Raw genomic sequence first — 18,986 nt, forward strand, 5'->3', positions numbered from 1 at the left:
GTTCCCACTTGTAAAGAGAAAACAAACTTKCACAGGACAGTTGGACAAGACCCAAGGAGGAAAGGCACCTTGGGATACACGAGGGTGGGGCAGTGAGTGGACCTGTGCATTAGATGAAACTGGAGAAACCCAAAGGGAACCGAATTCTCTTAACTGTCCCTCACATCTGGAGTGTGCACCACACTCCTTCTAACCCCCTCCATCCTGTCTGGAAACATGTCGGGGACACGGTCAGGTCCAACGGCCCAGACGTCCATCCGGTAACCGTGGAAACTGCTCTGGACAACCCCCTGCTGAGCAGTACAGGGACTTGAGAACTCGGCGTCAGCAAAGAAGCATTTCTGTAATAATGAAGTATGATAGTCATCTATTCCTTATATCCAACCATGTCCAAAAGACAAATCCTTTAAAAGTCCTAGAGAAGAATCTTTTGAAAATGTAAGCCCATCCCTGTGTTGCCTGAGCTTTGCCAGCTTCCCAACCAATTTCCTTACACATGCCGACTCAATAAATAAGCAGCAGACAAATTGGGTAGATTGTGTTCAAAGAGGATCACAAAGGCGGAGAACTCCTGTGCGCTGGAGCGAGAAGCCCTCTTAACAGGACAATGCCTTTGCCTTGCGGCTGGCCGGTGACTTGCCGACTCTTTCATAACTACAATACTGTTAAGTCATTCAGCTTTTCATTTCAAAGGCTTTTTCTCTTTTAAGTGACTATCTGCAACATTTAATGCAAAGTGTGATGAATAAATTAGTTTCAAAGTATAAGTGGTCTATAGAATGGGAATGAGCATGTTATACTGCAGTGGTCATCAACTATACTGAATAAAAATATAACTGCAACATGTAGTGTTGGTCCCATGTTTCATGAGCTGATCCCAGAAATGTTCCATACGCACAAAAAGCTTATTTCTCTCAAATGTTGTGCACACATTGGTTTCCATCCCAGTTAGTGAGCATTTCTCCTTTGTCAAGATAATCCATCCACCTCACAGGTGTGGTATATCAAGAAGCTGATTAAACAGCATGATCATCCCTGTCACAAACTCGGATACCTCCTGCGCCTCAACCTGTTTTTTTTCGGCCTGTTTTATTTTATTTTTATTTTGTTCGTAAGTGTTTTTGTCAAMACCTGCTACCAGCTAGTTGGCTAGCTAGGTTGCAATGGAGCCCGCTTTGCCTGGAGTCTTGTCCGGGACAATATTGATCATCCGGAGTTCCAATGCGGCAATTGTTTGTTTGCAGAGGATTACAGGAATGAGGTGGCTATCCTTATCAAGCAAATTTAAATTCTGCGCAAACTTATGGGGAAAACTGKAACTTTCTCATTCTCAACTCCTGTGGCTGGAYGCCGCTCGGGCCTGATGGATGTTTCCCCGCCTTGTTATCTGTCCCTATCTGAATGGCCTGTGCTACCTGGAACTTGCCTGCCCAGGAAGTCGTCTCTATCTGCTTCTCCTCCTCCATCCTGTAGTGGAGTAGAGGGAGAACAGCAAGAGGATTGTTAGAATCAGCGCTGGTCCAATGTCACAAGTCACGGAAACCGATGGCAGCGGTATACTGATAAGCGGACTGGAGTGTCTGCGAGAGGTTTGGAGCAGATTAACATAAGGAATAGCTTTGCCGCACTGGTGCCTGATCTACTTGCGCCTTCATCGCTGGGATTGCCTGTGTCTGCGACGGCTGTGCTGACTCCAGCAGCGGCTTCGTCGTCGAGTTCGGGTCCTTTCCCTCTCTCTGGATCTGACGGGGGACTGCCTGCTGTGGGAGGTCTGGACCTATCCAGCCACCCTAGTCATAGACTTTTCTCTTTGCTACCGCACCGCAAGTGGTACCGGAGCGCCAAATCTAGGTCCAAAGGGCTTCTTAACAGCTTCTACCCCCAAGCCATAAGACTCCTGAACAGCTAATCAAAGGGCTACCCAGACCCCTCTTTTATGCTGCTGATACTCTCTGTTTATTATCTATGCATGGTCACTTTAACTCTACCTACATGTACATATTACCTCAATAACCTCGACTAATCGGTGCCCCCGCACATTGACTGTACTGGTACCCCCTGTATATATCCTCACTATTGTTATTTTACTGCTGCTGTTTAATTATTTGTTACTTAAAAAAAAAAAAAGTTTACTTATCTATTCTTTACTTAACACGTTTTTCTTAACTTCTTAAAGCATTTTTGATTAAGGGCTTGTAAGTAAGCATTTCACTGTAAGGTCTACTACACCTGTTGTATTCCGCGCATGTGACAAATAACATGWGATTTGATTTGAAGATGGATTTTAAAGAACTGATTGGGTCTCTGCTTGACACCAACAAACACCCCATAATATCTGGCCCTGTGCCCTTCCTAAATAGTGGCATTGAAYGTTTCAGCAGACTTTAAGACTTTTAGCCCTCCCGCTATTGCAAATCTGTGGTTGTAACATTTATTGACAATTTTGATACCTTCAGGAAACAAAGCTAATTTTATATGGAGATGGAATCCACCCAAATCATTTGGGTTCCTGGATCCTTTCACAGCATTATAAGGCTGCATTGAGACAATAATTTATNATTCTGCGCAAACTTATGGGGAAAACTGTAACTTTCTCATTCTCAACTCCTGTGGCTGGATGCCGCTCGGGCCTGATGGATGTTTCCCCGCCTTGTTATCTGTCCCTATCTGAATGGCCTGTGCTACCTGGAACTTGCCTGCCCAGGAAGTCGTCTCTATCTGCTTCTCCTCCTCCATCCTGTAGTGGAGTAGACGGAGAACAGCAAGAGGATTGTTAGAATCAGCGCTGGTCCAATGTCACAAGTCACGGAAACTGATGGCAGCGGTATACTGATAAGCGGACTGGAGTGTCTGCGAGAGGTTTGGAGCAGATTGACATAAGGAATAGCTTTGCCGCCGCACTGGTGCCTGATCTACTTGCGCCTTCATCGCTGGGATTGCCTGTGTCTGCGACAGCTGTGCTGACTCCAGCAGCGGCTTCGTCGTCGAGTTCGGGTCCTTTCCCTCTCTCTGGATCTGACTGGGGACTGCCTGCTGTGGGAGGTCTGGACCTATCCAACCACCCTAGTCATAGACTTTTCTCTTTGCTACCACACCGCAAGTGGTACCGGAGCGCCAAATCTAGGTCCAAAGGGCTTCTTAACAGCTTCTACCAGCTTCTACCCCCAAGCCATAATGTGGCCATAATGTGGGTAGAGTTAAAGTGCATGGTCACTTTAACTCTACCTACATGTACATATTACCTCAATAACCTCGACTAATCGGTGCCCCCGCACATTGACTGTACTGGTACCCCCTGTATATATCCTCACTATTGTTATTTTACTGCTGCTGTTTAATTATTTGTTACTTAAAAAAAAAAAAAGTTTACTTATCTATTCTTTACTTAACACGTTTTTCTTAACTTCTTAAAGCATTTTTGATTAAGGGCTTGTAAGTAAGCATTTCACTGTAAGGTCTACTACACCTGTTGTATTCCGCGCATGTGACAAATAACATGWGATTTGATTTGAAGATGGATTTTAAAGAACTGATTGGGTCTCTGCTTGACACCAACAAACACCCCATAATATCTGGCCCTGTGCCCTTCCTAAATAGTGGCATTGAAYGTTTCAGCAGACTTTAAGACTTTTAGCCCTCCCGCTATTGCAAATCTGTGGTTGTAACATTTATTGACAATTTTGATACCTTCAGGAAACAAAGCTAATTYTATATGGAGATGGAATCCACCCAAATCATTTGGGTTCCTGGATCCTTTCACAGCATTATAAGGCTGCATTGAGACAATAATTTATCATTGACCCAAGTTTAGCTCAGTGAATCCCTCCCATTGTGTTGCTGAGCTGTCAAAATGTTACAGCAAATGTACATTATCCTAGGAAGACACAATACAATGTAAGTAATCTAATTTATGTCCCTCTCACTGCCCTGAATGCCTCTGCTTATCCTACAGATATTGTATGCAGTAATCATGTGCCTATGAACTAGAGTTATACTATTAACACTGAGGCGGTGTGCACTAGTAGGAAATCCACTGTGTGCAGCTCACCCTGCACTAACATAAATAACAAGAGCATGTCTACTTCTGCTACGCTTCCCAGTAAAGCAACGAAAACAATCAAGTATCCCAGAAAAGTTCTACAAATAGCCCATGTTAACATATGTAGCTTAAGAAACAAGGTTCATAAAATCAATAATTTACAGATGACATTCATATTCTGACAATCTCTGAAACTCACTTAGATAATACCTTTGATGATACAGTGGTAACAATACATGGTTAAAACATCAACAGAAAAGRCAGAAATGCCAAAGGTGGAGGTGTAGCCATTTATATTCAGAACCACATTCCTGTAAAACTTAACTTGAACTATTACTTCAACAGTATTTATCTGCCTCACCTGAAGCCAATTTTGGTGGGAAGCTGCTATAGACCACCAAGTGCTAACAGTCAGTATCTGGATAACGTGTGAAATGCTTGATAAAGTATGTGATATCAACAGAGGTATATTTTCTGGGTGATTTAAATATTGACTGGCTTTCATCAAGCTGCCCACTCAAGAAAAAGCTTCAAACTGTAACTTGTGCCTGCAACCTGGTTCAGGTTATCATTCACCTACCAGTGTAGTTACAAACAGCACAGGAATGAAATCATCAACATGTATTGATCACATCTTTACTGATGATGCAGAAATTTGCTTTAAAGCAGTATCCAAATCCATCGGATATGTGATCACAATACAGTAGCCCATAATCTAGGAAACCAAAGTTCCTAAGGCTGGCCCTAATATAGTGTATAAGAGGGCTACAATATGTTTTTGTAGTGATTCTTATTGATGATGAAAGAATATTGTTGGTCTGTGGTGCTGTAATGAGGAGCAACCAGACACTGACTTGACACGTTTATGAAATTTCTTATTCCAGTTATAATAAGCATGCAGACATTAAGAAAAGGACTGTTTAAAAAACCATTAAATTCCCATTTATAGCCTCCGAGTGGTGCAGTGGTCTGAGGCATCGCAGTGCTAAGCTGTGCCGACAAGATTCTTGGAGTTCAAGGTCCAGGTCTCTGTCGCGACCGGGGCCCATGGGGGCGCCAACAATTGTTCCCAGCGTCATCCGGGTTAGGGGGGGGGTTGGCGGCAAGTGATATCCTTGTCCCATCGCGCACTAGCGACTCCTTGTGCAGGCCAGTGCGCAGTGCACGCTGACACAGTCGCCAGGTGTACGGTGTTTCCTCCCACACAATTGGTCGGCTGGCTTCCGGGTTAAGTGGGCATTTGTGTCATGAAGCAGTGCCGGCTTGGTTGGGTTGTGTTTCGGAAGGAGCGCATGGCTCTCGACCTTCGCCTCTCCCGAGGTCCGTACGGGAGTTGCACGATGAGACAAGGACTGTAACTACCAATTGGATACCATGGAATTGTGGAGAAAAAGAGGTAAAGAAAATCCCTGTGGATTGATGAGGAATTGAGAAATTGTATGGTTGAGATGGATGAGGCAAGAGGAATGGCAAATAAGTCTGGCTGCACAACCAATTGGCAAAAGTACTGCAAATTTAAGAAATCATGTGACTAAACTGAATAAAAAGAAGTAACTATAAAATGAAACAAACATAAATGACAAAGAATGATAGTAAAAAGCTTTAGAGCACCTTAAATGACATTTTGTGCAAAAAGGCAAACTTAACTCCATCATTCATTGAGCAAGATGGCTCATTCATCACAAAACCCACTGATATTGCCAATTACTTTAATCATTTTTTCATTGGCAAGATTAGCAAACTTAGGCATCATATGCCAGCAACAAATGTTGACACTACAGTACACATAGAAGTATAACTGATCAAATTATGAAACGCAAGCATTTTAATTTTTTATTCCGTAAAGTGAGTGTGGAAGAGGTAAAAAAATTATTGTTGTCTATCAACAATGACAAGCCACTGGGGTCTGGCAACTTGGATGGGAAATTACTGAAGATAATAGCGGACAATATTGCCACTCCTGTTTGCCATATTTTCAATCTAAGCCTACTAGAAAGTGTGTGCACTCAGGCCTGGAGGGAAGCAAAAGTAATTCCACTACCCAAGAATAGTAAAGCCTCCTTTACTGGCTCAAATAGCCGACCAATCAGCCTGTTATCAACCCTTAGTAAAATTTTGGAAAAAATTGTGTTTGACCAGATACAATGCTATTTTACTGTAAACAAATTGACAACAGATTTTCAGCACGCTTATAGGGAAGGACATTCAAATAGCACGGAACTTACACAAATGACTGATGATTGGCTAAGAGAAATTGATAATAAAAAGATTGTGGGAGCTGTTTTGTTGGACTTCTCGACCTTCGCCTCTCCCGAGTCCGTACGGGAGTTGCAGCGATGAGACAAGACTTTAACTACCAATTGGATACCATGAAATTGTGGAGAAAAAGAGGTAAAGAAAATCCCTGTGGATTGATGAGGAATTGAGAAATACGGGTTTTGACTTTATCGACTTGTAGTCTGCTAATGGAAAAACGTATGTGTTATGGCTTTACACCGCCTGATATATTTTGGATAAAGASTTACCTGTCTAACAGAACACAGAGGGTGTTCTTTAATGGAATAATAATAATCCAAGTAGAATCAGGAATTCCCCGTGGCAGCRGTTGTAATTTTTAACACCTTTTTCTCCCCAATTTTGTGATTATGATCTTGTCTCAGCAYTGCAACTCCCCAACGGGCTCAGGGGAGGCGAAGCTCGAGTCATGCGTCCTCCGAAACAGGACCAACCAAACCACGCCTYTTAACACCCACTCGCTTAACCCAGAAGCCACCTGCACCAATGTGTCAGAGGAAACACCATTCAACTGACGACCGAAGTCAGACAATAGGGCCCGGCCCACCACAAGGAGTTGCTAGAGCCYGATGTGCCAAGTAAAGCCCCCCCGTCCAAACCCTCCCCTAACAACGCTGGGCCAATTGTGCGCCGCCCTATGGGACTCCCGGTCACGGCCAGTAATGACACAGCCTTGGATCGAACCCCAGGCTGTAGTGACGTCGCAACACTGTGATGCAGTGCCTTAGACCGCTACGCCACTCGGGAGGCTCCCTTTACTTTTTCAATCTTTACTAATGACATGCCAGTGGCCTTGAGTAAAGCCAGTGTGTCTATATATGCGGATGACTCAACACTATACATGTCAGCTACTACAGCAACTGAAATGATTGCAACACGTAACAAAGAACTGCAGTTAGTTTCAGAATGGGTGGCAAGGAATGAGTTAGTCCTAAATATTTCTAAAACTRAAAGTTTTCAGACCCCTTGGACTTTTCCACATTTTGTTATTTTACAGACTTATCCTAAAATTGATTTTTTTTWAAGAAATCCTCATAAATCTACACACAATACCCCATAATGACAGTGAAAACAGGTTTTTAGAAATTTGTGAAAATATCTTAAAAATAAAAAATGGATACCTTCTTTGCATAAGCATCCAGACCCTTTGCTATGTGACTCGAAATTGAGCTCAGGTGCATCCTGTTTCCATTGATCATCCTTGATGTTTCTACAACTTGATTGGAGTCCACCTGTGCTAAATTAAATTAATTAGAGAGGGGTGTACCTTTCCAAACCATGTCTATATAAGGTCCCACAGTTAACAGTGCATGTCAGAGCAAAAACCAAGCCATGAGGTCGAAGGAATTGTCCGTAGACCTCAGAGACAGGATTGTGTCGAGGCACAGATCTGGGAAAGGGTACCATCAAATTTCCGCAGCATTGAAGGTACCCAAGAACACAGTGACCGCCATCATTCTTAAATGGAAGAAGCTTTGAACCACCAAGACTCTTCCTAGAGCTGGCCTCCCGGCCAAACTGAGTAATTGCGGGAGAAGGGCTTTGGTCAGGGAGGTGACCAAGAACCCGATGGCCACTCTGACAGAACTCCAGAGTTCCTCTATGGAGATGGGAGAACCTTCTAGAAGGACAACCTTCTCTGCAGCACTCCACCAATCAGGCCTTTATGGTAGACTGGCCAGACGGAAGCCACTCCTCAGTAAAAGGCACATGACAGCCCATTTGTAGTTTGCCAAAAGGCAGCTAAAGGACTCTCAGACCATGAGAAACAAGATTCTCTGGTYTGATGAAACCAAGATTGTACTCTTTGGCCTCAATGCCAAGCGTCATGTCTGGAGGAAACCTGGCACCATCTCTACGGTGAAGCATGGTGGTGGCAGCATCATGCTGGGGGATGTTTTTCAGCGGCATGGACTGGGAGACTAGTCAGGATCGAGAGAAAGATTAATGGAGCAAAGTACAGAGAGATCCTTGATGAGATCCTTGATCTGYTCCAGAGCACTCAGGACCTCAGACTTGGGCGAAGGTGTGCCAAGCTTGTAGCGTCATACCCACAAGACTCGAGGCTATAATCGCTGCCAAAGGTGCTTCAACAAAGTACTGAGTAAAGGGTTTGAATACATGTACATTTGATATTAATTAATTATTTATTTGTATATATTTGMATTTTTTTAAACAAGCTGTTTTTGCTTTGTCATTATGGGGTATTGTGTGTAGATTGATGAGGGAAAAAAACTATTTTATCMATTTTAGAATAAAGCTGTAACATAGCAAAATGTGTAAAAAGTCAAGGGGTCCGAATACTTTCMGAATGCACTGTAACTGCTTTAATGTTGATGGACACCAGGAAGAGTAGCTGCTGCCTTGGCAGGAACTAATGGGGATATATAATAAATAAAAATACACAGGTGTACTTTGTGCTGGGGRCAATAAAAGGCCACTGAAATGTGCAGTTTTGTCACAACACAATTCTACAGATGTCTCAAGTTTTGAGGGAGCGTGCAATTGGCATGCTGATTGCAGGAATGTCAACCAGAGCTGTTGCCAAATAMTTTTATGTTAATTTCTCTACCATAAGCCACATCCAGAGTTGTTTTAGAGCATTTGGCAGTATGTCCAACTGGCCTCACAACTGCAGACCACGTGTATGGCATCATGTGGGCCAGCAGTTTGCTGAAGACAATGTTGTGAACAGAGTGCCCCAGGGTGTGGGGGGTTATGGTATGGGCAGACATAAACTACTGACAATGAACACAATTGCATTTTATWGATGGCATTTTGAATGCTCAGGACTACCACAACGAAATCCTGAGGCCGTTTGTCGTGACATTCATCCGCCACCTTTAACTCATGTTTCAGCATGATAATACACAGTCCCATGTTGCAAGGATCTGTACCCAATTTCTGGAAGCTAAAAATGTCCCAGTTCTTCCATGGCCTTCATACTCACTAGACATGTCACTGATTGAGTATGTTTGGGATGCTCTGTATCAAYGTGTAGGACAGCGTGTTCCAGTACCCGCCAATATCCAGCAACTTCGCACAGCCATTGAAGAGGAGTGGGACAACATTCCACAGGCCACAATCAACATCCTRATCAACTCTATGTGAAGGAGATRTGTYGAGCTGCATTAGGCAAATAAATGGTGTTCACACCAGATACTGACTGGTTTTCTGATCCACGCCCATACCTTTTTTAAGGTATCTGTGACCAGTCGTGAAATCAATAGATTAGGGCATAATTCATTTATTTAAATTGACTGATTTCTTTATATGAACTGTAACTCAGTAAAATATTTTAAATGGTCGCATGTTGTGTTTATATTTTTGTTCAGTGTAGATTCAGCCGTGGGCCGATTTGTTTCTTGAGCGGATGGTGGGGGCCAGAACAAAATTACAAATAATTTGTAGACTGCAAAGTGACCGCAAGAATCCCAAAAAGATATATTTGACTAAAACATAATAATTATAAAACTTGCTTACATTTGAATACGATCACGTGTCTCTCTATTATGTGTGTGAATACTTGAACAGATTTCCCAAATTAAAATCAATAGGAGCTGATTTCCTTAGTCTATTATGTCTAACAATGACAAAGTTTGACTTCTTTTTTTTTGCTCAGAAAACTTGGGTGGCAAATAAAATGGGCCGTCAGTTTGGGAACCCTGTTATACTGTAGGTGAAGTATCAGATTTAAGCTAGTACAAAGTACGGGTATGGAATGTCTGTCATTGCAGGTTGAGTCAGGATGTCATATTCATGAGAGATAAGGATTAATGAGTGTTTATATAACAGTTTGGCAGTCATGTAACTTCTTATTTATCCAAAACCTTAGTTAACTACATTTTTCTCACTCTGCTACTCTTGGGAGAACTGGAGGACGCAGGTCTCAGAGTTACAGGCAGAGGTTTCACGTGTTGACATTACTGTTCTGTGGGGATGAGAGTAGCGAGGTGACATTTGCCCAAAGTTGGGATCTGTGACAGCGTTCTGCTTGTTGGCACAGCTTAATTTGTGTGTGCGTGCATGTGTTTGAGTGTCTGTGTGTTTTGCATGCCTGAGTGTGTTGTCCTTGTGCTCATGGGGCTTAGCAATGGGTGTACACACAAATGCCGTACAAGTTCATTACCATCTGTCAGTGCGATGGCTTGGCATGCAGTCACAGAGGTGCTCATGGCTCTTGTCATAAAGTTATGCATATCAAAGCACATTCTTCTCATTAAGTGACAATGCCGAAGCACTGATGTCATGGCTGTAAAGTAAAGTAGCCTGTGAGAGAACATATACAATGCATTCTGAAAGTATTCAGACCCCTTCTCTTTTTCCACATTTTGTTACGCTACAGCCTTATTATTATTATTATTATTATTCTAAAATAGTTTTTTTCCCTCACCAATCTACAAACAAAACCCCATAATGACAAAAGCAAAAACAGGTTTTTAGAAATGTTTGCAAATTTATAAAACTGAAATAGTACATTTACATAAGTATTCAGACCCTTTATGTAGGCAGTGGTGGAAAAAATACCTCATTTTCATACTGTAGTAAAAGTTAACATACCTTAGTAGAAAATTACTCAAGTAAAAGTGAAAGTCACCCAGTAAAATACTACTTGAGTAAATGTTTAAAAGTATTTGGATTTTAATAATAATATATAAGTATCAAAAGTAAATGTAATTGCAAAAATATACTTAAAGGAAAAGTAGAAATAATTTCAAATTAATCATATTAAGCAAACCAGATGGTACAATGTTCATGTTTTTATTTTATTTATGGCTAGCCAGGGGAAAGCTCCAACACTCAGACATCATTTACAAACAAAGCATGTGTGTTTAGTSAGTCCGACAGATCAGAGGCAGTMGGGATGACCAGGGATGTTCTTTTGATAAATGTGTGTGAATTTGACAATTTTCTAGCCCAGCTAAGCATTCAAAATATAACGTGTACATTTGGGTGTCGGAAATGAAAGAACAAAGTACATTATTTTCTTTAGGAATGTAGTGAAGTAAAAGTAGTAAGAAATATAGATGGTAAAGTAAAGTACAGATACCCCAAACAACTTAAGTAGTACTTTCAAGTATAAGTTCTTTACACCACCGTATGTAGGCAGCATCTATATGCCAGAGGCATGTTCTCAGAAGACCCTGTCAATCTCCTTTTCAAAGAGCTTTGAAACTGTCATTCATTAGTTTCCTTGTTGTCATGGTTAAATACAACTCTTCTGCATTGATACAGCTTTAATACGTATGCTTTCACAATCCCGTCTCTGACTGTGTGAGAGAGTCATCCTGTAAAATGTAGTAAACATGTATTGTGTAATCCTCCCATCTGTCTCACCTTACCCAGGTGTCCCCTTGCCTTAGGGTCCCTCTCTGACATAGGCACAGTACAGTCCACAGGTTCCACTATGTTGTTGAACCTGCCATGCTCAGCTGTGTGTGTATAGTTACCTGGGTTCTATTAATAGGGATCGCGGGCGGGGATCCTCCCTTGCGTTTGTCTCTGCCTTCTGTGTGGTAGAGAGGAGAGCTGGGCGAGCAAGGCGCTGTTTGCCCAGGCTTTTGTGTTCCGCGGGCCCCAGTGTTTGCCCTGGAGGGAGTGCTGGAGCTGGCCTGATAGAGGGGGTGGGGTCATTTGGGGAGGGGAGGTGTGTGCCGTACAGCGCAGCCATAAGCCTGAATCTGAAGTATGTCAGGCAGGCCCTTTCTGAAGGAATCCCCCTTCCTCCACCCTCTGCCCTCCCTCCATCTCTCTCCCTCCAACCTCTGCCCTCTTTCCATCTCTCTCTGCACCCTCTGCCCTCCCTCCATCTCTCTCCCTCTGCCCTCCATCTCTCTCTCCACACTCTGCCCTCTTTCCATCTCTCTCTGCACCCTCTGCCCTCCCTCCATCTCTCTCTCCACACTCTGCCCTCTTTCCAACACACTCTACCCACAAAACCACACACAAAACACACTCAAACCTCCCTCCATCTCTCTCTCCACCCTCTGCCCTCTTTCCATCTCTCTCTGCACCCTCTGCCCTCCCTCCATCTCTCTCCCTCTGCCCTCCATCTCTCTCTCCACACTCCTGTCTCTTATACACATCTAGATGTGTATAAGAGACAGCCCTCCAACCTCTGCCCTCTTTCCATCTCTCTCTGCACCCTCTGCCCTCCCTCCATCTCTCTCCCTATACACATCTAGATGTGTATAAGAGACAGGCTCAACAATGATCTTTAAAAAAAAATAAAACATATATTTATTTTTGCACAGAAAACTTGGGTGGCAAATAAAATGGGCCGTCAGTTTGGGAACCCTGTTATACTGTAGGTGAAGTATCAGATTTAAGCTAGTACAAAGTACGGNATCTCTCTCTCCACCCTCTGCCCTCGATCAATCCCTCTCCCTCTGCCCTCCATCAATCCCTCTCTGTGGACTACAGTAGACTTGGTGACAGTCTATAAGGGAGGCCTTTCCATGAATATGCAAACATTGAGAGGAGGGTGGCAAATACACGTGTGTGTACAATATCCTTTGTTAGTTCGTGAAGAATGTAAGAATGCAGTAAAATCACTCAAGTTTATGGGACAGAGAGCATAAACAACTTGGGACTCAGTCCATGCCCACTGGGCACACACTGGTTGAATCAATGTTGTTTCCAACCAATGTGGAATAGACGTTGAATTGACATCTGTGGTGGAGTACATTTCCTCAAAGTATATGTAGGCCTCCTGTTTATATTTTTGCTAGGAACCGTGTTCTTGTCAATACCAACGCACAGACACGTATCCATATCCAAACCCTTTCAGATATGACAATTCCAATGCGCCCTCCCCATTAACAAAAATATATTTGAACTATGCAGAGGGGCAGGAAAAATCACAGCACTCTCAAGAGCGTCAATGCGCTCCGTCTCACAAGGATTTTGACAGGCAGAGCAGCGTGGTGAACATATCGCCTCCTGTACTTGTGTATTGTATAGCATCTCTAGTGTGCGCCCAAATACACAAAAGAGCTGCAAAGTCGCTGAATATTGGATACCTTTTAGTGACGGATACCCACTCAACAAAGATCGATGGGATAGCCTACATTGATGATTTGGTAATAGTTGCACTGCCACCGCGTAATGGCATGACGCATGGAGATGCAATGTTGAAAATACTTTATCCTCAGTTGCGGTGAAGTAGATTTCGACGCGCAGAGGTCACATCAAGAGTTTTTTTTTAACCTGAACTATATCTGTGAAAAACAACAGATACCAAAGACAAAAAAACTGTTCTGCATGCAAGAACGCCATCGAGTTCCAGGTTCTGGGCGAGGGACACTGTCTGAATGTGAGACGCAACGTTTCCATACCAAGGACAAAGCCGGGCTGCGGTTCTATATCCAAAACATAACTTGTATCTTGGAAAATTTTGTTTTAACATTTTATTGTGGAATAATCCTGGAAAAGCCTTAAGGTTATGCGCGTTCCTGGCGCTTTGTTTACTCGTATTTGTATCAATGTTAGGAGGGAAGACTGAGCAAGTCCGAGTATGGGGGAAGAAACTTCACATATAACCTAAATCTAATAACACTTTATTGGTCACATACACATATTTAGTAGATGTTGTTGCGGGTGTAGCGAAATGCTTGTTTTATAAACCTCATATTGCCTTGGGCCTATTTGTTCAGCGGTGGGAAATAAATGTCACTAACAATGCATGAAACTTAAGACGTTGAGTCACCTGTAACTCATCATACATGACCCAAAGCCTCTCTGCTCTATTATGTTTTTATGACCCCCCCTCTCTCTCTCTCTCACACACACACACACACACACACACACACACACACACACACACACACACACACACACACACACACACACACACACACAGAGAAAATAAAGTGTGTTGATGCAATAGTTGTTTGAGCTGATAAAGCATTGTTTGACATGTCCACATATGTGCTCATCATGAAATAATCAACGGAATTATCCCACAAGATTGCAGCATAAATATTTTGGTAATGTGCGTATTTATGTGTACAATTCAACTTTTTATGTAATTAGAATGATATTTATTCTGTTCCTATGCAGGGTGAAACTGAAAGGATTTGGTGGAGAGCAGAACAGAAAGGCTTGGCCGCATAGAGGGAGGCGCCTTTCGTGCTCTCCTGAAACCAAAGCCTTTGAAGATTTTTTTTCTAAACTTCAAGCAAAGAGGACATAACCTGAAAAGTTGGACGCATGAGAATTATGTACCTTTAAAGGACATCGTTGTGTGAATTTTCACCGCCAAGCCATGCTCCACAGCCGACCAGGAGCTTGCYGGGGAAAAGTGTCTGACCTCACTGGCGCGCATGCAGCAGATTGGACTAAAACGCATTGGATAGCAGGTAAAGTAAAGCGCAATTTATTATTRAATTTTACAAATAATAATATTTGTTTGAGTAGGAAATAATGCATTACGACTACATTAGGCATATCATTCATTTAAAACTGTGACATAGGTAAAATGTATTACATTCCTATTCGTTTACTTGTGCGTAATTGTACATGGTTGCCATGAAAGCTACAGTCCTCGCCTGTCAWTCGTTATTTCCCTTGTCTTAGTGTTTGCTTTGACAACAATCCAATAGCTGGTTTGATGTCAAAGGCATTCTTTTCACATCAGCTGTTTTTGTCACACAAAACTCTTTGCTCACAGCTGCCACCTATATTGCYCTGACTTTTTGAGTCACCAGATTTTCTATGCAGACCTATTGGTGTTTTTGTCATAAAATTATCTATTATACCCTCTACTGATTGTGTATCTGTAAACGTATTGAACACTAACTATCTTTATATTAATAATTCAGCCCTTTCATCTTTGTGTTTCAAATGAGYTCTGAAAAGCTAATTCTGTGTGTACATTGACATTCTGCCCAAATGTAGGCTAGATTGGCTACAATATATGTTCTCCTTGACCTTTGTWATTGTGCCAATTCCCTAGTAGGGCCAGATAATCTCTTACTTTGAGGAAATAGTGGCGGTCAGTAAGTCTTAGTGAGTGACCCTCTCCAGCGGTGGGCTGCAGTCTGATTATCAAAGCGTCATTCACACACACCTGCTAATGTTCAATGTGTGTCCCCCTCAGAGCGTGCATACTACCTCACACACAGGAGTAAGCATTTCCCCTGATTTCCATTGCCTCCCAGGTGCTAGAGAACTGTGGCCTTGGCTGGTCTCTCGGGTAGTCTCCCACCTCCTCAGGGTTACCTGCATGATGCTCAGCTGCTTGTACCTGTCTGATTGGCAAACCTCTTTCAATCTGACCATGCCGTCTTATTGGTAATCAATAAGCAAACACAGACATGCGAAACGCTTCATTGCCTTTTCTTTTGATGCTGTGTCATCTTGATGTTCTGGTGCTCTCAGGACTGTCAAAACCCTGTGCCCTACATATTTCTCTTCATGCTATCTAACTACTGGTCTCTAACTACTGGTCTCTAACTACTGGTCTCTAACTACTGGTCTCTAACTACTGCTATCTAACTACTGGTTTCTAACTACTGCTATCTAACTACTGGCCTCTAACTACTGGCCTCTAACTACTGGTCTCTAACTACTGGTCTCTAACTACTGCTATCTAACTACTGGTCTCTAACTACTGGTCTTCTGTCAGTTGACCTCATACTCACCTCTAATGGGAAGGCTGCGTGCTGATGCAGTGGCGGCTTCGGTCTCAGCGTTCGGCCAGCAGCACTGTGTAGATTGGGGACGTCAGGGAACTGAGCTGAGTTGATTTAAGACTGTCCATTTACTTTGGAATCTCACTCCCAGGTAGTGGTGTGTGTGTGTTTGAATAGTAAACAAACAAACATTTGACCAACTGGGGACATTTTGTTGGTCCCCACAAGGTCAAATGCTTTTTCTAGGGGGTTTGGAGTTAAGGTTAGAATTAGTGTTAGGGTTAGAATTAGGTTCAGGGTTAGGGTTAGAAGCTAGGGTTAAGGTTAGGTTTTCGGGTTAGGGTTAGGGTATGGGTTAGCGTTAGGGAACATTGGATTTTGAATGGGACTGAGCCTCCACTGGTCCCACTTCCTCAGGTCAAAGGTCATGGAGGTCTGCACCCCGGTTAGTAGTGGTCAGATCAACTGGACACTCCTTTTCCCTTTGACTGTGACCTCCCTCTGGCCTGCATGGTCTTTTTAAACACACTTGGAGTTTATGGGTATGAAAAGCTGCTGTTTGGTTTGGAGGTGTATATCTCTACACTCTGATGCTTCTTCTTCRCTCCTCTTTCATTGCTCATTGCATCTTAATATCTACCTGTATTTCCTCTGATAGGCAGTTCCAGCGCAATGTAAAAATGTATCAACATGTTATATATTTTGTTATTAACTCGCTAGTCACTAAGCTCAAGTGTTATTCAAGTTGTAGTCCCTCCCCCTAGTGGTAAGCAAATATTAGATCATTTAAAAATTGGTATCAACTGCAGGTTTTACATATGACTTTCTGTAAGGTCTAGAAATCCAGTGTAATAGATTTCTATGTAGAAGTCTACGCAGGGGAGGTGTGTCTGGCTTGCCTTGTCTGTGAGAGTGTGACTGACGTTACTGGATAATGTCAGCCTGATTGAGCCTTTAAGATGAGATGGAGGAGAAATAGATTATGCAACCCGGAGTGCCACCGGGCAACCTCAACCTCAATCTGGAATTGTTTAGAGAACTCACTGAGCCACAATACGTATTTTGGGGTGAAGTGAAGGGGGCATGCACTGACTAAAAGAAATTTCAATTTGTACATAAAAAACAACAACTGCTCACTCTCTCATTTGTGTCTTACWTTCTTGCAGTTGACACAAACTGCTAAGTATACTAGAATTATACATGTATTATTGCTCTTAATGTCTATTGCCGATTTAACAGACTTACATTTAGAACAAAGYGATAGTTACCACASCTGTATTCTTCTGAAATTGCCGGGTCAGCTCCATTCATCATGGTGTCATGGTCTGCTTTGAACTGACGGGCCAGCAGGTCATTACGAGAGGGGCTCAAGACAAGTGGGCGACACGGAAACGCTTTGCAGGGCATTTGTTCATCCAGACACACTAATGGTCAGCTTTCCCTGGGTCTGGACCCACACTGAACTGAATTTAAAGAAATTAGTGAGGGAGTGCAAGGGCAGGGGAGGTTTGTTGGGGGTAGAGTTGGGGGGGGTGTGTGTTTGTGTGTCTCGAGGAGATTCCGTCGCCTTTCTTTCCAGTTCTCTGCTGCCCAATGACTGGAACGAGATCTGCAAATGACTGAAGCTGGGAGTCTTATATCTCACCTCTCTAACTTTAAGAACATCAGCTGTCAGAGCAGCTTACCGATCACTGTACCTGTCCTCAGCCAATCTGTAAATAGCACACCCAACTGCCTCATCCCATAATTGTTATTTATCTTCTTGCTCTTTTGCCCCAGCAGTATCTCCACTTGCACATCATCATCTGCACATTCTATCACCTCAGTGTTCTATGCTAAACTGTAATTGTTTTGCCTCTATGGCCTATTTATTGCCTTACCTCCCCACTCTTCTACATTTGCACACACTGTACATAGATTTTTCTACTGTGTATTGACTGTACGTTTGTTTATGGTGTAACTCTGTTGTTGGTTTGTTTTAAGTCGCACTTGCTGTGCTGTATCTCTTGTCCAGGTCGAGTTGTAGAATGATCACTTGTTCTTCAACTGCGTTCTCTGGTTAAATAAAAGGTGAAATTTAAAAATTTAAATAATTATAAAATGGGAGAGGACAGGGACGAAAGGGGAGAGATAGGTAGAGCGTGGAGAGACGCGGAGAATGAGCAGGGACAGAGGAAGAGTGAGAGCGAGAGAGATGAGGATGATGGAAGCGGTGAGAGAGAGAAGCAGACGAAGAAGAGAGAGAGAGAGAGAGAGAGAGAGATGATGAGAGAGCACGAGAGACGAGGAGAGAGATGAGAGAGAGAGAGGAGAGATGAGAGAGAAGAGAGAGGACGAAGAGACGCATGAGAAGAGAGAGAGAGAGAGAATCCATGGAGAGTGGGAGAATGAGAAATGGGAGAGATCGCGAGAGAGAGTGAGAACGGATTAGAGAGGGAAATGATGGAGAGGGGAGTGGGAGAGGCGAGAGGAAAGGAGAGTGAGAAGAGAGTGAAGAGAGAGAGGAGAGAGATTAGAGCCGTAGAAACTCTGTGGAAGGCTTACCTGAATACGTTGACCCAAGTTTTAACAATTTAAAGGCATGCTACCTCTACTATTTTTGACATTTCACAGTCTTAAAAATAAAGTGGTGGGATCCTAAACTTGATCCTATAGTAGAGGGGGAATTTTTTAGCTTAGGATTAAATGTCAGAAAATTGGTGAAAAACTGAGTTTTAAAATTGCTCATGTTTGGCTAAGGTGTAATGTAAAACGTTCTTTTCGACCTTCAAGTGTCTCAGATCTGTCTTCTCTCTCTCTATATATACCTTAGTATTAGTATATTAATATATATATATATATATAGAGCAGAGACGAGAGAGGAGGACCGAGAAGAGACTAGAGAGAGGGAGAGATGATGCGAGAGATGAGAGAGAGAGAAAGGAAAATGTGGAGACATTATAGTAGAAAGATCATTCTACAAAAAGCTCATAAAGCAAAAACACAGTCACACATAAACACAACACCCTCTGATCACG

General features: G+C 42.8%; 1 protein-coding gene across 1 annotated transcript in view; it reads left to right on the plus strand.

Moving 5' to 3' along the window:
* Window positions 1-14,402: 14,402 nt before the first annotated feature.
* LOC111979731 (artemin-like) overlaps window positions 14,403-18,986 on the plus strand; it is a 29,244-nt gene continuing 24,660 nt past the window's right edge. Inside the window, exon 1 of the mRNA XM_024010420.2 lies at window positions 14,403-14,694. Coding sequence (XP_023866188.1) covers window positions 14,601-14,694 — 94 coding nt within the window. The 5' untranslated portion in view covers window positions 14,403-14,600. The remainder of the gene's footprint in view (window positions 14,695-18,986) is intronic.

This window comes from Salvelinus sp. IW2-2015, linkage group LG19 (assembly GCF_002910315.2).
Source record: "Salvelinus sp. IW2-2015 linkage group LG19, ASM291031v2, whole genome shotgun sequence".
Classification (NCBI taxonomy): Eukaryota; Metazoa; Chordata; class Actinopteri; order Salmoniformes; family Salmonidae; genus Salvelinus; species Salvelinus sp. IW2-2015.